At 37.1% G+C, this 27,234-nt stretch overlaps 2 protein-coding genes across 4 annotated transcripts in view; one reads left to right on the forward strand and one right to left on the reverse strand.

Annotated features, from left to right (window-relative positions):
• Positions 1-353: 353 nt before the first annotated feature.
• Positions 354-6,167, reverse strand: LOC128028786 (AP-2 complex subunit sigma). The gene is made up of 5 exons (XM_052616117.1): positions 6,000-6,167; positions 5,351-5,500; positions 5,001-5,114; positions 2,917-2,976; positions 354-1,443 (listed from the first exon to the last, which is right to left on the reverse strand). The coding sequence occupies exons 1-5, from the start codon at positions 6,000-6,002 to the stop codon at positions 1,342-1,344; spliced, it is 429 nt and encodes a 142-aa protein (XP_052472077.1). The 5' UTR covers positions 6,003-6,167; the 3' UTR covers positions 354-1,341.
• A 2,460-nt stretch (positions 6,168-8,627) lies between these two features.
• LOC128028756 (rho GTPase-activating protein 35-like) overlaps positions 8,628-27,234 on the forward strand; it is a 75,485-nt gene continuing 56,878 nt past the window's right edge. Inside the window, exon 1 of one of the 3 annotated variants that reach the window (XM_052616072.1) lies at positions 8,628-9,295. The gene's annotated coding sequence lies outside the window, so the exon portion shown is untranslated. Of the gene's footprint in view, positions 9,296-19,294; positions 19,647-27,234 lie in introns of those variants that run through there. The other 2 variants (XM_052616075.1, XM_052616074.1) reach the window with 2 other exon arrangements.

The following is a 27,234-nucleotide window of genomic DNA, read 5'->3' on the forward strand; positions in this document are numbered from 1 at the left end:
AGGTCACTGTCAAAAAAACCTGGGCTTCCAGACCACCTCAGCAGTGTTTTTTTGTTTAATGTGAGCCAAAATCATCACAAAAGAACCGATGTCTTAAACTGCTTCAGTCTGTGTCTTAACATTGATAACTTAGTTTATTAAACTATCGGCACATATTAATTAATTTAATGTACGTTTTTACATTCGCTCGTTCCCTTTATAGTCAGAGGCTAAAATACATTACTGGTAACTAATTACTTCGTAAAATATTTGCATTCTCGTCAGTATCCGATAGATGGCAGTATAGCACATGTAAAAAAAAAAAAAGAAAAATCAGAACACTCAATTGTTCTCAATTGCTCAACGCAATATCCTTGTATGAAATACAGTTGTAATTTTATTTATTTCACCTGTATGGATATATACACTGACAGCAACACACACGTGACAGTAACACGACTTACATCAACTTTTACTCCGCAATCTCTCGGGGACAAATAGGCAGATCTAGAATACCCTGGACTCAAGGAAATATGAAATATGAAACATACACATAAAAATTAAAGACAGATTCTCATAGCAACTCATGAAAGAAACTGCAGTGGAGTGTTTCAAGGCTGAGCAGTTGCCATAGAGCTCTTGGCGCGAGGGAACCGCCGCCACAAAAGGGGAAATTAAAAGTAGACCATCTTTTGTCATTTCCCCCCTGAGTTCCACTCTTCCTTGTTCTCTAAAGCGCTCGCTAATCACTGGCTCGAGTTCTCCATAAAACCAACAGACTTCAAACAAGCAGAAACAGAGTGCTTAGATGCCAGGAATGACTGGTTAGTTCATAACATTTACAATAAAATAGTTGCATATATAACGTACACAATACAAAACGATCTTCACAGGTTTTGACTGGACTTTGAGCTGGACATGCTTGGGGAGGATTGGTTTGATAAAATCAAGTTTTATATATAGTAGTGCCGCCCATGGATTTTGCATTTACAGGACCGAAGCTTCCAAGCCAAAGTGATGCTATTATCTGTGTTAGTGTTAATGAACGGACTTGGAAAGGTTGCCAGTCCGAGACATTGAAGTCTAATGTACTATAAAATCGCTGAAGTATTCAATTCTGTCTATGCCGATGAGTAAATAGGTCAATAACCGGGGAGGTTTAATAAACATAGCAACTTGAACTGAATAACAACATCCTTCATCGTGGACATGGAGTTTAAAGAAAGGGTGAAATGTCGGTGGATGTGTTACAGCAAGACTTCCATTCACGCGAATAATATGGCTTGGCTGCAGCAGGGTGGGCGGAGCCTGTGGAGATGGGCGGAGCCTGCAGCATAGGTGGCTGATTGATTGACAGGCTCGTTATTCCAAAGACTGCAGCATGAGGAGCTGCTTGAGCACCTTTGTCTGGCTGGTCTCTCGGATCTCTCCTGCCAGAAACATCTCGTCCACCACGGTGTACACCTGAAACATGACCCATGATCAAAACTGCCTCGTTACTGATACTCAAATATTCTTAGTAATATTTCAAGATAACCTCATACTAGACTGAAACATCTTAAGTACACTTGATTATCCATGTATATATACACACATGAAGAAAAACGTTAATATGTATCATGCTTGTTTGTAAATCTCTCAATATTAAGTTTTGCCCCTGCAATAAAAACAACAGTGCATTGATCAGAAATGAAATATTTAAATATCTTATTGTAATAAAATAGCAGTTATTTACTAGAAATGATATTTATGTGCATTGTATGCAAGTAGTCTTGTTATACTGTTTTAAAGATCTCGCTCATTTAAATGACAAGCAATGAGAATTTCATACTTTTTGGCCATATTAATATCCGCAACCAATAAAAGCCTGATGTCTCAAAAATGTTTGACCATGTGTAAATCTTCCAATAAACTGTTGCATTTGAAATGAGATTTTTCCGACTATTATTTCCCATAGCAGGCTTTACAGGGTTAACAGAAATGAAATCTCATCAGCGTGTGGGCCAAACCGTTCATGCAGTAGGCGGAATCAGAAACACATCAGGTAATTAGCGGAGGAGAAATCAAATGCAATTAACTGTGGCAACTCTTTTTTTTCTCTAATTGCTGATGGTTTTCCTTCAGCGGCAGACTGTGGATGTTCTTAATTGTATGACTGCTGTAATTATGTATAAAATACCTGTTGCCATGGAGCTGATTTGCTGCTGAATCAGAGCTAATTACATCTTTTTCTCTCCCTAGTTTTTGCTGCTTGGGCCTTTTTTCTGCCTTTTCTAAATGTTCCTTTTACTGAAACACTCCACGGAGAGATGCAACCTAGCATTTAACTAAACAATAAGGCCTCTTGATTGTTAAAGGTAAATCACGTCAGTTAGTTATGCATTTATTTTTTTTGAAATGTGTATCTCTCTCTCTCTCTCTCTCTCTCTCTCTCTCAAGGATGCATTAAATTGATCAAACGTAACAAAGTTTGAAAAATAAATAAATAAATGCTTTCAAACTTTAGATTCATCATATAATCCTGAAAAAGTATCATGGTTTCCACAAAAAAAAAAAAATATTAAGCAACTGTTTTCAATATGGATAATACTTTTTTTTTTTTCTTGAGCTGTAAATCAGCATATTAGAATGATTTCTGAAGGATCATGTGACACTGAAGACTGGAGGAATGATGCTGAGAATTCAGCTTTGATCAGAGGAATAAATTACATTTTAAAATACATTGAAACAGAAACAGGTATTTTAGATTACTATCATTCTTCACATTTCTGTGCTGTATTTTCAACCAAATAAAATGTAGATTTTGTGAGTCTAAGCACCTTGAAAATCTTAAGAACATAAAAAAACCACGTTTTAATATTAATAACTCTATACAGATAACAGATGGATATACACGTGCTTTTTTATAGAAATGTGTTAGGTTAGTTCTACACTTACTTTGTAGAAATTGAAGACCAGGTCTAATTCACACACATTGTGGAAATACTCATTCAAAACCTGTGAAAAAAAGAAAAAGAAACAGATCATTTTCAATCGATTGTATACACTTAACCACAACAGTCTATCGTTCACCTCAATAAGAAAGCAGCAGCACAATCAGGCACAGCTGTTAGCGGTTGAGCGGTTTAGGCTTGTGACCCAGGCCTCTGTGTGTTACTCAGCAGAGTGGGCTGCTTCGGGCTGGAGTGATGTGGGATATGACGGGGGCTTGTTTACAGTGAGGGTCAGAGGAAGTCCTCGAATCCATGTCACAATGTTCTTCACCTCCTGGCTGCTGGATTCCCACATTCCTGTAGTCTCTCTCACACACGTGGAAAATAACGCTAACAGAACGGATGCTCCTTCGCTCCTTTACTCACCTGATGAGATGTCTCACTAAAGCTCGTTTTATAATAATCCGGGTTAATTGGAAATGTTTAGGAGAAGACTGAGATTTAAACTATATTTATTAAAGAATCATTTATTCATCGAGCATGTTGTTAAATGCACATCAGTAACCTGACAGCGCAAGTAAACCAGGTTTACATGACATTATTAATAAATCAGCTTCATTCCCTGTAGTGATTTCAAAACATAATCATTTGCATATCTGACTACGAGTGTTGCATATGTTTTCACTTGCGATGTTAAATAAGCTCGTACATCATCCTCTCATGAAGCGTTTTGACTGATCCAGCTCTACTTCTGCTGCATGAGATGAGAACACCTTTTCATCATTTTTTGGGTCATGAGAGTTTGTGATATTTTTCCTTCTTTCTTTAATGCAAACACTCGCTCAGTCTGGATGCGCTGCACTTATGATCCGTTCCGGTCACATATCACACATGCGCACAGAAAGCAATTACATAATGCCAGAGATTTGAATGCACTTCTTTAATTGAGTCATTTAGTTCCCTAAAGCCTGTGGCAGTGGTTCAGTTTTGTGCTTGCTCATTTGCCACATATTTCTGATCTAAATATCAATTGCTGAAACGATCGAGCTGGAAAATCTGATTCATTCGTCGCTTTTAAAATGCTACACACGGACCATTTTTCAATGCTTTAAGATATTCATTGAAATAATATACATACACATATTGCTGTTTATGATGTATTGGGACACAAAAATAAAATGATTCTCCCTTGATTCCATTTAGTAGAAATGAAAGCGTGGAAAACATACTTGATTGGTCTGAACATACTTTACTGCTTGCGTTAAACATTTTGAATCCGCTTGATAGCTGTGGCTGTTCGGTCAAAATAATGATTCTTCTGATTGGAGGCTTGGGGGTAAATTACCCTTAAAACCATTTCAGAGCAAATGCATCCATCTCAAGATGCATCACCCCGACCTAATTGACAGCATTTCTTTTAATGACTAAGAGCTTGATTATGCGGATATCTTTCAGAAACCAACGCAGAGCACATTGATCATGCTGAACATTATAAACCATCACTATAGTGAATCTCCTGATCTCTCAAAGCTAACAGCCTACACTTCCCTTAAGAGTCTGCATTTCTCATTTTGACTTAAGTTTAATAAAAGTGCATATCAGAGAGGTTTTAAATTATGGATTTTGTGTGGCGTAATCAAGTCAGTGTTCAGGAAGTGTGTTGATCACATCATTTAGCTGCTCAGTTGAATGCAGAACACATTAGATGTTATTTTTGTGGGAGCCAAATATATATATATATTCTTTTAAATATGATCAAATTTGGCATTACATCACTTGCTCACCAATAGATCCACTGCAGTGAATGGGTGCCGTCAGAATGAGACAGAGACAAACAGCTGATAAAAATATGTTAATTGCTGGACTGGTGTTGTGGATTATTGTGATGTTTTTTTATCAACTGTTTGGACTCTCATTCTGACGGCACCCATTCACTGCAGAGGATCCATTGGTGAGCAAGTGATGCAATACCACATTTCTCCAAATTTGTTCCGATGAAGAAACAAACTCAAGGCCCAAGGGTGAGTAGATTTTCAGCTAATTGTCATTTTTGGGTGAACTATTCCTTTAAGACAGCTCCTCAATTACCTCAACAAAGTTGTGAATGGCTTCCAGGTAGGCCAGGTTATTGTCCGTCACATCCACACAGATGCAGAAGTACAGGCCAGCGTATCGCCTGTAAATGATCTTGAAGTTTCTGAACTGAAGGGGAAAACGATGTATGTAAGACCAGACAGAAACATCTTGATTTGTACATTTCCTAGAAGAGACCTTTAAAACATCACCTGACATCTATGATGACGTTTTTACCAATCCCATATAAATTATATTTCAGAAATTATCAAATGTTATACTTCTTACTTTTTTGATGTAAAGGACAATGCGGAGTAATCCTCTGAACCACAGCAAATATAAAAGGTTAAAACTAAGTGTTGTACCTCTACAAAGTTGGTGTGTTTGGCATCACGGACTGTCACTACGGCATGCACTTCTTCAATCAGCTTCTGCTTCTCATCATCATCAAACTGCATGTACCACTTGGCCAGCCGGGTCTTCCCTGCTCGGTTCTGGATGAGGATAAAGCGGATCTGCACAAGAACAACAGGAAAAAGTTCAGAGCTGTGTCTCACAAAATCATTCACTTACATGTCACATGCTTCTTTTATGAATAATGACAACGCGTTGAACAATTTTAATAGCTGACGATACATGAGTTGCCATTATGAATGTATTACATACTGTATTATTATTTATATGTAAAGACATTATTGATATAATAGAGAAATTAAACAGAGCTTGCGTCAAATAACTAACGTTAGCCATGAGCATTTAGCTTCATTCATTCATTCAGCGTTATTTCCTGTTCTGAACCCGAAATAGAAACGATGAAAGGCTGGTTATTTTTTTTCCTTCTGGATATTATAGTCAATACTGCATGTCTAAATAGATTGATTTATGACCTTGGTCGTGTTGTTAATTTATCGCCATGCATCACACTAACGTTAGCCTGTTAGCTGAAGAGGACACACATAGTCAAACTGATCAAAATAAGAGATCGTAACAATCAAAACAGGCATCTCTACTTACCATTGTGCTCTTTATTTATCGTTCACGGTGGTCTGAGTTATTTCAATCAATATTTTATTGATTTAATTACGAAATATAGCAGCCTCAGACTAGGTTTGGTTCTGCAGCCGCCCGATATCTTCACCGGACAGGATGTGAGCAGCAGAGGCCGTTGGTGCTAGGAATGATGGGTAATGTAGTTTTGTAAGCTAGCTGTTAACGTACTAGATATCAAGAGAATGTTCCGTTTCGTACTACAAGTACAATCTTACACCGGGGTTGAACGATAGCACATGACTTAAAGGTAAAATTTGACGATTATACGTTGATGTTTGATATGACTTTTGCTTTGGTTAGTAACTAAATTAACATATACTTATCGTAATAAAGTTCATAGTTAATATAATACCTGTCTATCTGTCTGTCTGTCTGTCTGTCTGTCTGTCTGTCTATCTATCTATCTATCTATCTATCTATCTATCTATCTATCTATCTATCTATCTATCTATCAACACACACACACACACAAGAGCATGTATATATATATATATATATATATATATATATATATATATATATATATATATATATATATATATATATATTTACAAGCACACAAACACGCATAATATTATTGTTAATACATTGTGGTAGAACGTTTGCACTTTTACAAAAATGTATTAACTAAAATTAAATCAGACCATGTTAATAAATTATATATAATATAAATAATATATAATATTATATATATATATATATATATATATATATATATATATATATATATATATATATATATATATATATATATATATATATATATATATATATATATATATACACACACACACACACACACACACACATTTTATTAAAATGGTCTGATCTAGATTGAATTGTAATTAATTAATTTAATTCAAATGTATTAACAGTCATTTTATTTATTATGTTAGCTATTATTAGTTTGGTTTTTAACTTTTATATAAGAGAGACATTACAAGGGATAATACTTGAGTGTATCTTTGCTCATTTTAATTAATGTCTTTTTGTGAGGCTCATTCCGATGGCTTGACTATACACATCACAAACAATAGCATCTGGACAATGGCCCCCGCAGAGTGAGTTCAGTCTGAATTCATGCATCACAGCCTTTTACGCATTTCTTGCCAAATTTCTGGATACATCATATAAAACGGAGAACAAGATCTGTGTTACATCAGCACACCTCTGTTCTGTACTTCAGCTTTTTTAAGGGTAGTACGTTTGTCTACTGCAGAACACTGTCCAGATAACTTGGACAGGGTCTCTGCTCATAGTCAGAAGGGGGTTGGGGCTCTGATTGTTGAGATATTGCACAACTGTGAGAGCGAAGAATGTGGTGGCCCTTGGGACTTAGAAATATTTCAGCTGCAGTCTAGAGGTGGGAGCTGAGACCTTCGCAGTTTCTTCACTTCACCAAAAGCAGTTTGTTGTGAAAGGCTGCTGTTTTTTCCATTTTCTTTTCTTTTCTTTTGAACTGTGTCCTGATAAATACTATTATGATTAACTGCAAATAACTGGATTTAGCTTCTGTTTCTGTAGTATTAAAACCACACTGCATATTGTAGGCCTATTTATAGATAAAAACAGACATGTGAACTTTTCAATTAAACTTGTAACCCAAGTCTCTCTGATTGGACTCAATATGATGGTGAAATGCAAACAACTTTTTAAGAGCTATAAAGCTGAAGGCAATTCCGAGTAAACAAATTTATATTTATTTAGAGTTTAAAACTGTTTTTTTTTTGTTTTTGTTTTTTAAGCGGGAAATTATAACAAGGTTGCATAACGTTTGCAGAATTCAGAATAACTAAGAGTCATGGGAAATTAAATCATATCGTATTATTATGGGGTCAATCATTAAATCAAAAATGTCATAGAAAAGCGCTTGTCATTTTTAATATTCCAATAAATACCACCATTGGGGAAATGTATTATATATTCCACGTATTATATATTCCACTTTCCACCATTGGGGTAAGTTGTCACAATGGAATCTGTCATTAAATAGCATATTATTGGCTTTTCATCCAATTTTAATTTAATTGTACTTTTATTTATATGTTGCTATTAAATGTGGATTAGATTTATAGTTTAGAATTATTTCTGTAATACCATGGAATAATTCTTAAGTATAATTTCTATAATACATAGGCTATATACTATAAGTTTTGATTAAAATCATTAATCAGCCTTTATTTTTACATTTTCTGTTTGAATGTTATTTATTTATTTATTTATTATTGTTATTATTGGTAGGTTTGGTATATATATATATATATATATATATATATATATATATATATATATATATATATATACATTTATTTTTATTTTTTTATTTTTTTTCAGTTAGCAATTCTACTGCTTGAACCTAAACTCACTAACTGGAGTTTTGACTCGAAGCCTGCTGAGATTGAGTCCTTGTGGCATCTGTCCCATATCCTCTCCTCTGTATGAACAGTTTTTGTTATTGTTACTGACGAGCATCTTATTTGTTTTTCTAAGACAACAGCAACAATAACACAAACCCTGATTCCACCGGACTAACAGCACCTTTAGATACTTATCCTGGCGTTATAATACCTACTGCGTGTGTGTCTGAGAGCGCGCGCTCGTGTGTGTGCGGTAATCGTGTCCATGCGCGAGACTACAGAGGAGGGAGGAGAGAGACCGAGAACGGGAGAAGGGCCGCCATTATTGGGAAGCTGAAAAAAAAACACACATTATCACACACATTCACACGCGCTCCGTCACTGAATCTCGCCTGTATGCTGGGAGAAGTCCTCTTTCTTCCCGCTGGAGACCTGCGCTGTTCCGCGCAGACCGCGTGCTGACGCCTGGGCGACTCGGGATGTTTTGGACACAACAAAGGAAATTATAAGTGCTCAAAAACAACGTGCTGAACCCAAGGGAAGACACAAGGATACAAAGCTGTTTTTCCCTCTCTCTCTGTGTTCTTCAACGCCCCCTCCTTTCCAACAAGAAACGGGGATCTGATATTCCAGGCTGGGTTTGCCTCGATGCTTTTTGTCTTTTGTGCCGCGTTTGCGAAGAGAAGCACGAATCAGATTGTTGAAAACTTTCAGAAAACAATCAGTCATTGAGAGAAGAGATTGCATCGCGGTCGGACAGCTGCGGAAGGGAAACGCCGAGGTTTATGGGACTACTGCTGGACTAGTATTATTGTTATTCCTCATCTTGATCAGTTTCTGAGCCGGCTACACTGCTGGAACGGATTCAGGAGTGAAAGAGAAGAGAGAGGAAGGCATGCTGTGGTATGCACCAGTCTTTTTCTTTTCCTTAATATGTATACATTTCTTCAATCCATGGGATCCTTTAAGCAAGCTTGGGCTATTTATTTAGCTACTTTGTCTAGAGGGGTGCATATAGATTTGTGCATATATATATATATATATATATATATAGATAGATAGATACATTTAGCTAAAACTGGTTTGCATGTGATATTTTGTGATCTGTTTATTATTATTCCATCACCCTGATCAGGAGTTTGTTCATCTTTGCCTCTAAACATGTTCTCATATCTATGCTCAGATACCCAGCTTTACAGCTGTCAGGCTGTATGTGTGGTAAACCAAAGGTCACAGAGCAGTCTTTATGCTTTACATATTTCAATTTGATTTCTGGCAGCCTAAATTGGTTTGTGATAATCGAATCCAAAAATATTATCATTGCTAGGGTTTCCGTGAATCGAGATGGAAATGGGTGAACGAATGTCTGGCATCAGCCAAATAAAGCACTGACGCTTTGACTCCGATCTGATACGTGGACTATGTTTACATGCCCAACAATATTCAGGGTTTGATCATATTCTGTTTATGCAAGGCTCATATAAACTTTAGCATGGATGCCATAATTGGATTACGACCAAACTCTGGTTTATTAAACCCAATTTTGCATCACTTGTTCAGAAGTGTAGGCATAAATCTGAAAATGTTGCATGTGTAAAAATGGTTATTATTAATTATTAGCTTTTTTGGAACATGACTTTTGACACAAAGTACCGTTGTTCTCTGATTTTAACTGGAGAACTGGTTTGAGGTCCATTCCTGACCTATTATTGCACGGTAGTTCAATATGGCTAATAGTAGCCTAGCTGTTTATATATATTGAACTTTCATTAAAAAAAACATTTTTGAATCTGTTTTATATTCATTATGACTGTGTATACACAATCATGCTCTGAAGTTACAGCAGATTGAGTAAGATATAACCCTCTCAGACCCCTGGGCTTTCAGACCCCAGATGTTACTGTGTTTTGTAAAGGGAGCTAGCAAACTCCATGTTTTCAGGCCATTAATTGGCCAATGTTCAATGTTTGGAGATTATTGGCATGGCTGACAATAGAAGTAGTCATTTTATATATTTCTTATAGTGAATCTGAGTTAGTATTGTCTTAGTATTTACAATACATCATTTTTTAATCTGTTAAGTGGGTACAGTTATTGGCCAGATGTCATAATTACTACACATCCTATTAATAAATAGTCTTTTAATTGACTTGGCTCGTTGGCTGATATATTGAACTGTCCATACTCACGATAATGCGCTTAAAATTCATTTTCAGATTGTTCTTTATCTGACTGGTGTGAATTACTGCCTAGACTTTATCTGGCACAGTCCACATTGATTAAATATTCCAAATTGGTGTTTGTGTGCTTGATGAGTGGTGTGTATTAGTTCTGCTGCCCAACTGTCATGTGTGTAGCTGAAACCTTTTAGTGATGTGTTGACTTCTTGCATTCAAGGGCATCGTTTTTAAACCCGCTCGACAACTTAATAGCGAACACTTGATGTAGTTTGGAAGATGCACAAGAATATCAGTGCGTGCCCAAGTCAGACGGTGTGGAATTTGTTTGACGATGCTTGGTTGAGTAAAAATGAGTCGGTATTCCTCAGATAAAGTCATGCAGATGAAAGTTCATCAAATTAGGAATGAACGATAAGGGCTGGAATGTCTGTCCAGTCAAACTCTGGGGCCTTTTCCCACCGGGGTATTGGCAGAAGGGCTGATTTCACCTCTTATTTGGCACCTTTACAGGACATTTAAAGAATGATTAAAATTTAAATGCTGTCACCGTTTTCTCACCCTCATGTCATTCCAAACCTGACTTTATTCCGTCTGCGTGAAACACAAAATATTATATTTCAACAAAATCCAAATGCCATTCATAGCTATTTTACATTTTGGTGATTTAGTGGCGAATTTGTGTGAATTCTTACAATCTAATTTTTGCATTTCTTTCTGTTGGCGTCCCACTTGTACTAATTCATACAAAATCAACATCACCAAATAGTTCACCAAATGGTTTAGCCTACGTTTTCTTGTGAATTTAGGTTGGATAGTTTGAAATGAAAGCCAGTGGGGTCCAGCGTTGTTTGTTTGGACCGTATTATTCTTTAAAAATAGCATATTTTTGTGTTTTGGGGAAGAAAGTAAGTCATAGAGGTTTGGATCGACAAACAGTGAGTAAATGACAGAATGTTTGCGTGAACTAACCCTTTAAGATATTTGCACCAGATGAATTGCACAAATGAATGAGACATTCTGTTCATTTACCATATTGTCTGTGAATAAATATCCCTCACGAGGGCTCTCTGCCTCTAAAATATTCTTCAGAAGTGGCAATTGATTCTCTTTTAGAGGCTTGCAGGAAGTACATTCCTCTAAAACATTGCAACTCTGTACTTGTATGGCATGTGCTTGTATTCCTGTACATGCTTAATAAAGCTCATACTTGTTATACTGCCTTCCTATTATAGAGACTCTAAATTGTTCAAGCGGCGCATGTGTTCTTTGCTGTGATCTTTAATTCCTGAACGCAGACCCCGTGACCCCTCCGAGCCCCTTAGCTGAAATGTGAAGAATGCGGGAGGATTCAGCGTAATCAAACTCTTCAAGCGCTACTGCCGTGTTTCTCCTCTTGTTGCGTGTGCTCGGAGTAAAGGTTAATAGTTGAGGTTGTTGAATATTTTTAAGAAGCTAGATCTCCAAAAAATGTTAATTCTGTCATTTACTGACCCTCATGTCGTTCCAAACCTGTATGGTTACATACTTTCATTGTTTGGAAGAGAGCAGCCTGGACATTCTGCTATATAACTGCTTTATTGCTCCACACAAGAATGTTTGCAACAACATGAGAGTGTATGAATGAATGAAGACCAGATTGTCATTTTTGGGTGAGTTTGGAATTCAGTGCAGAAAGTGATTTGTTGTTTCTTGTCTCGGTGACTTTGAGCAGGTAGACAGACCTCGGAGAGAGACGTGATTGCAAACTGTTGTAGGAGCGGCTTTCCTTTCCAGAAATTCACAAACATTTTGAGCCGGCCGATGGAAACTCTTGATAAACGGCATGGGCTTATGAGACTTTAATCTCTCATTCCTCAGCCCCGCTCACCTTATCTCACATATATATTTCAGCTGACGTGAGCAGTCACCATCTTTGCAGTCCATCTAGGCACCGCATGCGCTATTTTGGAGCCGCAGCGTTAGATTAAGAGTGATATTTACTCATTTGTACCTGACATTAGTATTAATAGGGACATTTGCTGGACTCTAAATGCTTTCCACCTTTGCTAATAAATGTGATTTGCACAAACAGAAGCATCTGTGATCCATCTAAGCCCTTTAGCTGTGTCTTCAGTGCTAGCCAATGTTCATCTGCCAAATGTCTGGCCCATAAGACCTGTCCACTTGCCAAACTTTGCAGATAGGCTGATTGCTAATTTAAACCTTCTCATTTATTTTCCCAGTTCCATTTTCTCCTTGAATTTAGCATGACACACACGACTAAATAATTAGTTGTGCTTGCTAAGGCAAGCATCACTATCACTATTACTCATAGGGCTGGGATTTAAACAAACCTTTAGCCTTCGCAACCACCCTGAAACAGTGTTGGCTTTATAGCATTACTGCAAATAGCAAAGCTATGTTTCTCTGTAGTAGCATTGCTAGTTTTACAATGATGCTGATTTTTAGTAGCAAACCTATTTTAGTAATTATGTATGAATTTAGTGTGATAGTTTTCACTTTATCAAGCAATATTTACAAAATCAAATCGGTACTCTGTTTATAATTGGATCAGCAACTTCCAATTTAAGATAACTAGCTACTTTTTTTTTTTAAGTTAAGCTTTCTTTTAGCTTAGCTTATAGCTTATTTTTTCTTGTCGAACACATCCCAAAACATCCCGATACTTGTTAACAACCATGCTGAACACTTTAGTGACTGCATAACAAACCCTTTTCCACCAAAATGAAACTGAGTGTAATTGAGCTTGGTATGCTGTTCATAGTTTAGTTTTATGGCAGTGCGCCGACAAATGTAATATTTTTTTTTTTTACATATTATACACATTTTACGTAATTGCTACTTCAGTCATATTTGTGTGTGTGCACAGAATAGACACTGACAAAAGCCTATTCACACGGGATTATTATGATCTGGGGACCTTGTATGATTTTTAAATTACCCCCCCACATCTGAATTTCGTTTAGTGCATTCGCACATTAAAATTGAAGCCTATGATTTTACTTGAATTTACTGATTTATATCCTGGAGACCTGGATGTCAAGGCTTTGAGAGTCCCGTTCTATGGTTGGTTTAGATGGATAAAACAAAAAAAAATAAGAAGAAACTAATATAGTCTCGTGCGCTGTGTCATTAAAATTTCACCAGGTTCAAATAATATCTCAAGCTATATGCTTGATTTATTTGTAACACATTAACCTCAAAATCTTTTCAGCTTTCTCTTTCTGCAAATTTGTATGGTGGTATAGCGATGTGAAAGCACCCAAACTACTATCAAACACTACAGCGCAGCTCTATTCTTCGCGAAAGATGGATATAAAGGCACACAGGAAACAAAAACCTTGAAAAATGATATACGACCTGCTAAATTCTGGCAAAATCACAGAGATCTCGATTCGCCGGGGACTTATATCATCACAGGACCTCGGTGTTTGACGAAGTATGCTAGATTATTTGCGTATTTTTATTTGACAAATTTCAGACATGGACGATTCGCACGGGATTAAGATCACAGACATCCTCCTCAATTAATACAAATGACTGGAGGTCACAAGTTAATACCACTCCCGTGCGAATAGGGCTAAAGTCTAAATGTTTCGGTCAACGATTTGGCCCCCTAAACCCGAAAAATTACATTTTGTTTGCTTTTTTGGCCAAATCCTTTGGGTTGCTGAAGGTTGACTACATGGCAGACATCGTAGCAGCAGTGAGATTTCACGGTCAAGTGCTGCTTTGTGAGGTAAAAATGTAGTCATAATACCATTGATGTCCTTGCGTTAATTTACACCTTAGATTGTTTATTGTAACCTGTATTTGGTTCAAACGTTTGCTCTCTTACAGAGGAATCTGAGCCTTTTTTTAGGCCTGTATAGAAAACAAGCAGATGGCTCAGATGTGGTCGCTACAAGCATTGACTAGATCCGGCACTGTGTCACAGTCTTACTTTCCACAGGATTTTTCTGTTTCTCAGACTGACTTGAAAGTCATATTAATGCTGGCAGGAATTGTTTTGAGGCGATTTGCTAGAAGAGTGAAACCCTGAATGCTTTTTGAGTAGGCCTTTGTTTGATGTGAAGGAAAAAGTGAACATGAATTGAATTGAGAATTGGGTTGTGTTTGATAAAGTAAAGAGCTAATTATAGCTGCTTTAGCATGTGTTCCCTAGATTACAACACTTCTGCTTTGAATTGCTGCCTTGTTTCAGGCTGGATTACATGGAAAGGAAACTGGCATTTTCTAATGAGTATCCGAATTTCCATGAGGAAATCTGCTCCTCCTAACACTCCCCCACTTTGTTATTTTTCTTGACACGAGGCATTTGATAGTGGGCAACAACTAAAGAGTCTCAACGGGGTAAGAAATGCTGAAGGAAACATTGTCACAAATTGCCCAGAAACCCCCAGTAGAGTCTAGATGTGTTGGAATCGATAAGAAAATGACTCAAATTAGAAGTTTCTATTTCGTTCAAGAGAAATGAACACATTGTGGGTTTTGAGAGGGGGTGGGAAAGCTCACTTCTACAGAGGGCAACTAACTTTTGTCATAGTTTCGTATCGCCTGCTATAGCACTTTGCACCAATGTCCTTGGCGATGAAGTTCCTGGATGTTCTTAGGGTGTGACCTTTGCTATCCATAGGCCCATGTTGTTCTGCTGTAGTTTCCATAGGCTCATGCTCAAGTCAAGTCAGCTTTATTTATATAGCACTTTGTACAATACAGAAAAAAAAAAAAAATAGTCGGTGATGGAAAAAGTAGTCATAATTATGACATCGGATGCATTTAAGTAATTTTGGTCAGAGCGAGATGGCAATGAAGATTTTTTTAAACTATTTTTTATAAAATGGCGAATAAAGAATGCACAGTTTTTTATGCTTTTATTCAATTTATGAAAGTGCTGTAATATATTTTGTACTTGCAACTTGCTAGTTTTATAGTAAATAATTGTTATATATATATATATATATATATATATTTTTTTTTTTTTTTTTTTTTTAATCTATTTTTTATTTACCATCAATACAAACATTGCATTTATTGTGTCCATCACATTTCTAAAATTGGTGGCATCCATGTATGTTCAGCTCATAAAATAATATGTAATATATAAAAATATAATATCCGTATTCAAATAAATGTATAAATACAACAGATATTTCCAACATGACTTGGGTGTACCTATGAATGTAATCTGGACGTGTTACATTCGTCATGTTGTCATTTGTCATGTGACCTGCTAGTATCACTTACATCACTGCCATTCACAAGAACTCCTCTACTGCGGTTTCCTGGGATAGTTCAGAATCTCAACAGAAATAGCAGATCATTCAGAACCTTTTCATCTGCTTTTTAATGAATACTGTGAATTCGGATATATTACTCTTGTCTCGTACCATTTTTTTTTTTTGGACTACTATCTAGTAGGGAAGTAATTTTGGATGCAGCCCAAGTGTACAAAAGCTCTTGAAATGGTTTGGTAGTGTTATATATCCATAAAGCAGCCCCCCAGCCCTTTCCCTGGTGCCTGTTCCCAGAAACTGCACTGGCTTGCGCAGATCAGCGATGTTCATTCTGTCAATAATCAGTCTCTCTGCGGTCTCCAGCCGCTCCTGTGGCCTTGAGTGCAGCTCTCGGTGACTCAGCATTTTACCTTCAGATGAGAGCATCTGGGAAACAAGAGAGAGACAGGCAGAAACCGAGCAAAGATGGCCCACAGGAAGAACTTTCTGTGACCTTCAGGAATTTCGCCTCCCACAGACGCGGCGGACTCCCGCCAAACTGAAGCTATTTCTCCTTGCGTCTGTATTTCTGGGCTCTGGGTATGTGTTTGGTTCACACCGAGGCAGAGAAATACGAGTGGATCGTCGCCACGGCCTCCTCCCTCTCGCCACAGTTCTTTGCTTTATGACATGTTTTGTTGTCTCCAGTGTTTGCTGTTGGTATTATAAGGAAGAAAACACTCGGCATGTGATTTCCAAAAAAGTCTTGTGTTGGTCTCCCTTCTTTGTTTGACTTTTCAGCCTCCGTTTCCTCTGGAGTTGCTCTTGCGGTTTTTGTCGCTATGTTGCGATTGTTGGGATTCCCCTCTTTCCTTCAGCCACGCTCCGTTTCCTGCAGGATGTCTACCAGAGATGCCCCTGGTTGGGGGAAGTGAAAAAACAAGGAGAGGAGGGCTAGTAGACCGCTGTAAGAAAGGGTTTAGCTGGATGTTAGCCCTCTCTGTGGGGGATGAACATTATTATATACCTCCTTTCCTTCGGCTATAATTTGCTGACGGTCAACGGATCATCAGAAGTGTGCTTCGTTTGGCATTCATTTTCTGGGGCAATGGGTTGCTCTTCTTTGTCTGATCTGTTTATTTATTCAAAAATATAGTAAAATGCTATTCACGCTATTGTTTAAATACTCTTGTGTAATGAGCATGTCTATAGTTTCTGTATTATATAATCGCTTATGTCAGGGTGGTGCAACCGATATACTGAAGAAAAAATATTATTTAAAGAATGTCGTTCTTAAAGAAGACCTGAGGTGGTTTAAGTAGATTTAATATTTGTTTATTCATTTGAAAAACCTTTACTTGGGAAATCAGGGTCATTTGGTCACATGGTCCAACCAACATCCAGAAAAACGCAGAACCTAAAAGACCCACATGACTGTGTTGAGGTCAGTAATGCTCTTGAAATACATTAAATGACACATTAAATGAATCCGATGTGACAGACATTTTATAATGTTACAAAAAAATTCAGTTTTCATAAAAATATTTTCAACATTGATAATTTTATTGATGGTTTTATTAATAGTTTCACTACATAACCTTTGTTGAAAATAGAATAATTTAAACTTTTAAGAACTAGAAAAGTAGAAATGTTTAAGATTTTCTCTTTTTCCTTCATCGTGTTCTCTGTAGTGCGTCATTGATGTGTGCAAGTAATGCTCTCAAGAGCACAAGCAGGCGCTTGTAAGTGAACCTTCCTGATCATGACTTCATCAGGTAAAAAGAAATTACATTTACCATTTAGAAACTCTTTTTATAGCCTCAACTGTGACTTGTGTTTCTACCTGCCAGGAAGGAGGGAGTCATTGCAGTGTAACATATAATTAGATATGGCAGGTTTAATCACGAGAAGATGAGTAGTCATGAGAGGAGGGGGTCTGAAGATGCCCAAATGTGTGAAGGATTGAAGGCATGATGCCATTGTGAGTTCTTGCACTGGCCCTAATCTCACTTCCCTCTTTCCATCTCTTTACGTCTGTACTTAAACTCCAACAGACCGGAAGGCCAGCACCTTGTCAGAAGCTGTTAGATGAGGCTGTCTGCTCGACTCGCAGAATAACTTTGTTACCATTGCATTGGCCTTTAACACTGCCCAGTGCATACTGAGCCAATTCAGTCACCACAAGGGTGGAGTGAAGCTATTGGGCGTCTTGAAATGACCTCGGAGGCAGACAGTGTTCGAGTAAAATTAGGGCTGGAAAGAGAAGAGGCAGTCTGAGTGATACACACAACTGTTACACAGGTCTTTAAGCCGCCTTGCGTTTCGCTCAGATTTACTGTTGTTTGGCAAATGTTTGTGGTTGATATCCATTCCTTTCAATGGGAATAAATTCACAGAAAAAACTATTTAAACCACATTTAAAAGTGACTGCTCTGTGAGCTCGGCTTGTACATTGCTACACTATTGAAATTGGAATATGGAACATTTTTGTCTTCAATATGTCGGCAAGATTTTTCTAATGCGTCCACGTTTACTAGAAATTTTAATGTAACTACATAAACTACATATCAGTCAACTATCAGCACTGTACAAACTAGTCTTAAAGTATTAAGGAGGCCCTGTTCATTTTGGTTAGGGATGGGTCCCAATAATGGACTAGACAGCTGAATAATTCCATTTTATTATTGTTATTAGTTCTTTATTTTAATTTTTGTTTTGTTTGATATCTTGATCAGTGATGCTTTAATTAGCAGGCTAATGATCTGATGTGCTTTAGCTGTTAGATTGCACTATAAAGTTGTTATTATTATTTTTATAAACCACTGGACAAATTTGGCATTTAGGCGTAGTGTTATTTGAATACTAGTATTATATAATTCATAATATATTTTTATATATTCAGTTTTCATTTTTAGTTCTATTTTGTTTTGTGCTTTTATTATTAGTATTTTTGTGTTTTTATTTTAGTTTAATCTTAAATCTTAATTTATTTTGGTTAGTTGCAAAGGCAACATTTCAAATTATTATTATTTTTTAAAATCTTTTTTATTTATTTTTATTTCAGTTATATTTCAATGAAGGAAATGTATTTTTGTTTTAGTCAGCAGTAAGTTTTGTGTGTTTAAGTTAATCTAATATTTATGTTTTATTTTATCTTAATTTCAGTGAACAAATTATTAGTTTCAGTTAACAATAACTGCACTGTAGCCTTTCAGAAACTGATGTATATTTAGAAAAGTAAATATCTTATACCTTTTACTGCAATATAAAATATCATGATCCTTACAAACAAGCAAAGACAGATGAAAATGTATACTATCTAGGTAATTTATTACAAAAGTGGCTGTAGCAACAGTACAGTAAAGGAATAGTTCACCCAAAAATAATATTAATGTTCTTATGTACTTCACCAAATCCATTTTTTTTTTTTTTTTTTTAACAATATAACTCAAAAACTACTTGTATATTAATATATGGCAAACCGAATGAACTAATCAAGGCTAGGTCAAGGCAGGTAGAAGAAACTTGAGGATATCTAAACAGAAACATAACATACATGTGACAGAAGCATAGTGAATCATTTTCTTTTAGACACACTTGTAAAAAAGAGTTGCTAACGTATTGGTCATTCTTGTTGGAGGTGTGTCTTGCCGAACACATCTTACATCACGCGATAGGAGAGCCATCTGGGAATGGTTTTTATCTGGCCAGCTCTTCCTTATCTGGTGACAGTGCCAGCAGTTCGCTCATGAGCAAGTGCTGCATTGCTTAAAGGTGCTGGGCCTGGTGTTACCGAGCGCCCCTGCGACGGCTTGTTATCTTGGTCACACTTCTCTAATGATGCCCGTGCTATCACCAGTAAGCTGGAAAGGAGCTATAAAACGAGCAGCGTCATGACTGGGAAGATGGAGGAGATTCATATGAGACAAGTGCTTCTCAGGCCGGCGGAAAAGGGCTTTCACTTTATTTCAGCACTTCCATATGGCTTCTCACAAGAGGGAATAGATTGTGTTTATTAAGCCCTACTTCCAGTTGCTAAACGTTTATCTGTGCAGTCTGGCCAGAGCTGTCGGTTTCCCATATTGTTTTTTTTTTAATGCTGTACAGCAAAAGGTTGATTTGTTGTCTTTTTGGGGTCTGTCTGTGATATTTTGATCTCTTGGTCCAAGTGTTGCGTTTAAAAGTGTTTGTTGTCGGCCTCTGTGTCAAGCAGATGGCTTGTCTGGATCCAAGGCGACGTACAGGAACGTCACGACCTTTGCTTCAGGGACTTCTAGACCACGAAGAACGATTTCTTCAAATGTCAAGAGCACTCTCAACCTCACTCCCACTGTAATAACAGTTATTAACTTTAACACGTGTGACGGGAGAGTTATTGCACCTTTTGTGGATCTATATGTAACTTGAATCAACTCTAAGGGCCTTGCTTTGTTGCTTTAAATCTATATCTTGAGAATCAACTGCGAAGTTGCAAGATTACAGACTGTTCAGGAGGGGAATGAGTGTCTATAAACCAAAATATTTGGCCTTAAATAACAACCGGTTGTGTTGAAAACCAGTAAGAGATTCCATGACATGACAAATAGACATCTTCTATGATCAGGTCTTCTGATTTACAATTCATTTTTTGGGTATTGAGTCAAAAATAGGTGATACCTCCTTGAAATAGTGACATTTTTGTAAAGAACACTTTATTTATTTACGTTTTCCTTGTACTCGACACTCATTACCTCCAGAACTCAAAGCATGGAACTCATTATGCCATCGTCAAGAGATGCTATCTAAGAATGAAGAATGATATTTGTGGTTTTGATGAAACAACATGGTGAGTTTCAGAGGAATGTAGGGACCTCGTCAGGTAAAAGCGCATTAGCGGAGGAATGCAGTTGGTTTGGTACGGCCCAGCTCTTGTTGTTTTTCTATGCTGCATGTTACAAGTACTGAAATAAGAGGGGTGTGCAGAAGAGCGACGGGTCTCTGTGCCGCCCACTTCGTCTGTTGGCATAACCGATTCAGAGTGGATGAGTCACCATGGGAAGGCTCTGAGACGTGTTGTCAATGTGCATTTCTCCTCATTACGTTTGTGACGAGCCTCCGTGTAAGCCAGACGAACAAGGATGTTTGAAAGAATGCGAAAACACACTGTAATCTCGCATTTCCTGTGGTGTCCCATGGAGCAGGCTTTGTGCAAGTTTACCCAAGCAAATCCAAAACCCCCTTCTCTCTCTCTCTCCATAGGGTCAGGGGTGAGAGGAACCCTGATCTGGCCCTTGGCAAGTGAGAGATTGATGGGAGAAACAAGTCTGCGTTCGGTTTAGTGCAGTCCAGGAGGAAACCGCCCTTGGTGTGTATTTGTTATATTGCCGCTTTGCTTTTGGATCCTGTCTGGGTTCTGTGGTAGTTGTTTGTTAACCATTCTCTATGCTGTGGGCAAAGCTTACAAAAACGTACCTTTGGCTTTGCTGCGATGCCTTGACCTTTGATACGTCGACTGCAGTCATCACGGCAGTTTTTCTGATGTCATGCCGCTGTGCAGCTGCTTTACACCCCACTCTGTCAATTATTACTGCTGTTTGCTAAGACAGGCATCACCAGTTTTATTGCCGATATGTTTTCATGGCGTTAAGTGTTCGACTTTTCAGCGTGTACCTTGTCCCTCACTGTTTGAGCTACAGACATAAACGATACCTTAAATCATGTGATGTGAGGCATGCTATTATTTGTCTCAGTGGCAAAGTGTATGATGTATGCCTGTCCATTACTTTATCAGAATATCATATAGACTTGGGTCTGGCTCTTTTGACTACTATTTATATGCTATTATTATTAATAACTCTACAAATAGCATATTAACATGTACTTACTGTTGGTTTGTAGTTTGTTGCTTGTAATTGTACATACTTTACAGTTACTATTATATTTATATTTATAGTTATATTATTATTACATTTAACATGTTACAAGGACACTGTTAAAGTTTTCCCAATTGTTTTAATTTCTGTTGTACAGTTTTCTTGTTTTGAAAGTTTTTTTGTTTTTTTAAAGTCTAGTTTAGGTTTTTATCCAGCAGTGTTACTGCTAGCGAGCTACTCACTGACATAACTAACTAGCTAAGCTTGTAAGTAGAAATAGTTCATCTAAAAGCTAAAAATAAATCGAATACAAAAAAATTTAACAAACTGCTGGTTATGATACTGTGAAATTAGTTGTTTGTTTGATTCGGACAGAAGTCAGCTTAATTGTATAGCGCTTTATACAATACAGATTGTGTCAAAGCAGCTTTACAGTGGCAAGCAGGAGAATAGTTTGTCAATAATGCAAAAAGATTATAATACAATAATGCAATAACAGATTTATTTTCAGCTAAAGTCAGTCTAGGATGACTTGAGCACGGGTAAAGCATAGTTAATGTTTATTTTTGGATGAACTATCCCTTTAATCAATAAACTTTTATACCGAAAAGCTAAAAAGCAAGCAGAGCTAACACCTTGCTTTAGTTAAAATGTAGTTCAACTACTAGCTTCACTAGTGAGAGACACTACTGCTTAACACTGTGAACAAGCAGGTAGCACTGTACCAACTTATGCCACGTTTCCACCGAAATTACCCAGAACAATTGTACCAGGAACTATTTTCCCTCCAGACCTGTTGCTGATGTCGTCTGATGATGTAGGTTTGCGCGCGTTTCTCAATACAAGTACACAAATTTTGGACTTGCATCCTCGGTAGTTCGGAGTGTGTTCGAAGTCCAGTAATTCTGCAAACAGCTTGATAACATCAGTCAGCTCGACTTGGCTACTGCAATTTTCATATCTGTATATTTACAATAAGACAAAATATGATATCAAATATCATTCACTACCTAGTTTCATTTTCATTAAAACATGTTAATAGCTGCAGAACTGTAGTTCAGGGAAATGTGTATGTATACAGCCTACATTACAATAAAATGAAATATTATATCAATTGCCTCTTTTTATTGTCATTTTAACATATAGATAAATTGAATACAGACCAAAGATTACCTGTTAGTTTTTCCCAAAACAAATTATATTTTGTTTAACTACTAAAGAGACAACAGAGCCAGCGGCACATATCAGAAGGTCTAGCCGATTCGACAGTAAACATGAGCACTGCGCTCTCGCTGATCGCGTGGAGCTTGATTGTCTCCGAGATCAGCGAAACACATTTTTAAATAGGTGCTGTCTTTATAAACAAACCACAGATTTGAGTTTTAAACAACTACATTCTCACCTGAAATACTTTTAGAATTACATTTCATGACACAAAAACAGTAATATTTTAAAAAATTATCCGAATAAATGGTGGTTGAACTCAGCCAATGCTGTGTGAACTCAACCAATCAGGATGTTTAGCGCCCAAGTCCCGGCTCCGAAAGTTCCGGACCTTTGAAAAAGTACCACCTCGCCAGCAGGGACTTTCTGAGGGGCATTTTTGTACCCGGAACTTTATTTAGTTCCTGGTTCCTGCGGTGGAAACACAGAGTACCGGCACAAAGTCTCTAGTTCCTGGGTAAAGTTCCTGCGGTGGAAACGCGGCTAAAGTGCCATGCTAGCTATTCACATAAAACTAGCATCAGAAAATGTCAAAATCAAGTTTTTCTTATTGGCGAATATCTGGGGCCTGATTTCTGGTCGTTTTTGTTTGAAACAACATGTCCAGATCTGTTTGTCAATGAGCGACTCTCTGACTCAGGAAGAATTTGACATTGACTGGGGGAAGAAAAAAAAGATGCAGCGAGACCGAAATCCTGCATGCAGAGAGGATTGCAGAGACGTTTTGATGGGCATTGTGGGTACTTGACTACCTGCAGTGTGGAACTAACCAACGAACTAAACCCAGGTTTAAAAGAGGAAGAGATGCGAGCAATTACAGACAGCAGATCTTCAGATCACACACTCAACAGTCTGCCGCTTTCCTGAAGGGAAGTGTAAGAATGATGGTGTTCGGTATAATCCCATAGTTTTTTCCCTCTTTCTCTCGTGAGTTTGATTAGAAGCGGTAGCCTAGAGTCAGCACAGAGAGACGGCCTGTGATTGGCTGTGTTAACGCTGCTAATCTCACACAGATCTGGATTGATGGGCTTCGGGAGAATCGGTTTGGTAAATGACTGTTGCAGGGCAGGACAAATCCCCTCGTGTCCGATGTTGTTTCTCTCTTGTTTGGTTCTCGTGTCATCAGTGCTTTGCAGGTGTGCAGGTTGTGAACAGGTTGACTGTTGGCCCAGCGGAGTGTGTGATGGTCTCTCTTGGCGCTGCGAGCTGTGTCTTCATTGGGATGGAGCAGGTTGATGAACTGTGCGCAGCGTCTGTCCGCTGATCTGACAAATTGGCATAAGCCCTGATGCATGAATGTGCAAATTATTACAGATCCTGTTCACATTCTCTTCTCTCTCCCCCTCCCTTCCTCAGCCTCTTCCTGATCGTCCATCATCTCAAACCCTCGAAATGCTTGAAATGTCAGGGTGATATGACTATCCTGATAGCATACAGAGAGAGAGAAAAAAACTTAATCTGGCAAAATCTTTTATTTTTGTTTCTTATAAGAAGAATTTAATTATTAATCAATTTTTTATAATGGACATTTTTTTTCTCTTAAAGTCATAGAGAGGATCCCTGAAGAACGCCCTGCTGTCATTCATATGATTTGACCTTTTTGTGACCAGTTTAGTTCAAATGATATTTACTCCATGATATTTCTGGAATAATAATTAATACAATTCTTAAAAACGACTTTTTACCTTCAATTTATAAAAAAGAAAAAAGAAAAAAAGAAATAGTGGCAGAAACTTTACAGTAATTCTTATCGTAAAAATATGTGCATAATGTTTCAGGTGGCATATTGATATTTTATATATATATATTTTTTAAATAATACCAAAATCGGATTTTTTTCCCCTTAAAATGCAGTGATTACCACTATAATAATGCAGTTGAGCACATGATGCCACATGATGATGAATCGTATTTAGACTTGTAACTCACTAAGACTAAAATAATGCACTGTAAATGAATTAAATAACAGAAATCATAATACAAGAGCCCTAATATACTATATTGAAGATACGCAATTAAAAGAAACTAAATTATCTAATGTACTTTTTAATGTACTTTACATCATATGGTAAATAATAGTTTTTCTTGCTAAAAACATTTAACAGTATTTTATGGTAAAGTATAAGTATTAAGTAATGTTTTGTCCTCTGCTATGTTGTGTTCAATGTGTACAGAAAAATGTTAATGGCTACACCATTATTAAATGCTAACTCTTCCTGAATCTTGAATCAAAGTCTTTAAAAACCTTGAGCACAACAACATTTTTCAAACTTGGCCCATGTTTTGGAGTATAATTATCCTTTTCTTTATTGTGGGCAATCCTGCATGTCACACTGTATTTCTCTATCTGAATAAATAGCTTACAGTAATCACTATAATAGGGGAAAAATACAGAGAGAATACTGCTAGTGAAGGAAGCTTTATTCTCATTCTTGTGGATGAACCGGACAGACCGGTTCACAGGAAGCAGCTACTCCTGGTTTCAGCAGGGCTGGGTATCGTCCTACCTGAAACACTATGGCGTCTGCATTTGGGGGGATCTGCGTGCCTCACCTCGCCTTGCTCCGCCTCAGAGTGAGGAATCTCTCTTAGCATTGCAAACAGAGTCCAAACCGATGACCGATCGCTGTCGTGATTATGCGTTTGGGTTAAACTACGACAACTGGCGCAAGACACACCCCCGCGCTTTCCCGCCATCGCAAGGTGCACCTTTTACTGCCTTCTATTTAACAGATCTAATTACAGAGCTGCTCTGCCCCAGGGTCTCTTGAATTCACCTGTTGTTGTGTTAGCATTACAGCTCGGTGACGTCTTTGGTATGTTAACTTCATTCAGTACAGTACTCAGACGGCTGTGCGTCTCACACACTCTAGACCTTGGTCTTGTTATTTCCATCATTCAGGAAATGCAGATGTAATTGCAGAATCTAATCATAAAAAGTTAAGGTATAACATTTTTCATATGTTTTTGTATTATTAAATCGTATAAAAAAAATTCCACATTCCATAGGGCACTGTTATTATTTTAAGTTAAAATAAATTCATGAATTGTTTTATTAAAATAAGTTTATGAATATTCTATTACTTCAGCATTTTCTTTTATTATTATTATTATTATTATTATTATTATTATTATTATTATTATTATTATTAATTAAACCATCAAAAGGGAGCTGAGAATCATGAAAATAAAAAATAAATAAAACAAATTTGGAAAAAATTAATTTCTTAGACGTCCTTTTAGATAATTAAACCATTAAAATGGAATCCAAATTAATTAATTAATAAAATGATAAACATGGATTTTCTGGGAAAAATCGAATTAGGGAAAACAAATATATATATATATATATATATATATATATATATATATATATATATATATATATATATATATATATATAATTTTTTTTTTTTTTTAAGTATTTAATTAAATTGCTTAGACATTTTTTGGATGATTATAATTTAATCCAACCATTAAAACAGAATCCATAACAACTAAAATGGGAAAATATTGAACAAAAAAAAAAAGAAAACATTCAAATATAATTTGAAAAAAAAAATATTATTTTGTTAAAATAGACTTCTTTTTGATAATTAAAATTAGATTGGACTGTAAAAACAATAAAAAAAAAAATAATAATGAAAAAACTAAACATGGATTTGGAGAAAAATAAAATCTGAATTTGGGGGGAAAAATACAAAACAAAACGGATTTCGTAGGTCCCTATAGTTTCTCAGCCAAGTGGTTTGATTCCTTGTTCTCTTTCTTTATTAACAGACCATATCATAGCATACAAGAGAAGCTCTGGCATACAGTGCGGCTCACATCTCCGCCTCAGAGGCACAAGCGTTCAGCCAAGTAACATCGTCCATTCCAGCCGCTTGTGTGTGTCGAGCTAATCTTTGGGCAACAAAAGAGGCGTAGAGGAGGAATTTGTGTCATGCATATTAAGGAAAGAAAAGATGACGGCAGTGAAATCTTTTTAGCGTGTGACCGATAAGGCTCTTCCTTTCTGTGTAGTGGTGTTTAAGCCACGTTAAGCTGATTAATTAGTCCTAATCTATGGGTCCCAGACTGAGGCGTAGCTAATAAAGTTAAGCGCCCAAATCGCATCCCACTATTTTGCGGTGTAGAATCGGATGATGATGGAGACGATGGGCAGCCCTGAGTATGTCGATCTGATAGAGAATGGATCGGATGTGCAGAACGAATGGAGGATGTGGGTGAAGTGCAGAAAATTAGGAGGTTTTCTAGCTTTGTGTTTTAGAGAGGAGTGTAGGAGGTCTGTGGTTTCTCCTTGTTTTAGTATGCATTAGCGGATCGCTGGTTTTGGCAGAGCGGGACTGGATGGCAGCTGCTTCTGCAAC

This window comes from Carassius gibelio, chromosome A15, assembly GCF_023724105.1.
Source record: "Carassius gibelio isolate Cgi1373 ecotype wild population from Czech Republic chromosome A15, carGib1.2-hapl.c, whole genome shotgun sequence".
Lineage (NCBI taxonomy): Eukaryota > Metazoa > Chordata > Actinopteri > Cypriniformes > Cyprinidae > Carassius > Carassius gibelio.

Coding starts and splice junctions, on each gene's coding strand:
- LOC128028786 (XM_052616117.1), bottom strand. Junction 2,977..5,000: donor CCATTCACAACTTTGTTGAG/GTAATTGAGGAG, acceptor TTTTTTTCACAG/GTTTTGAATGAGTATTTCCA. Junction 1,444..2,916: donor TGGTCTTCAATTTCTACAAA/GTAAGTGTAGAA, acceptor GTCATGTTTCAG/GTGTACACCGTGGTGGACGA.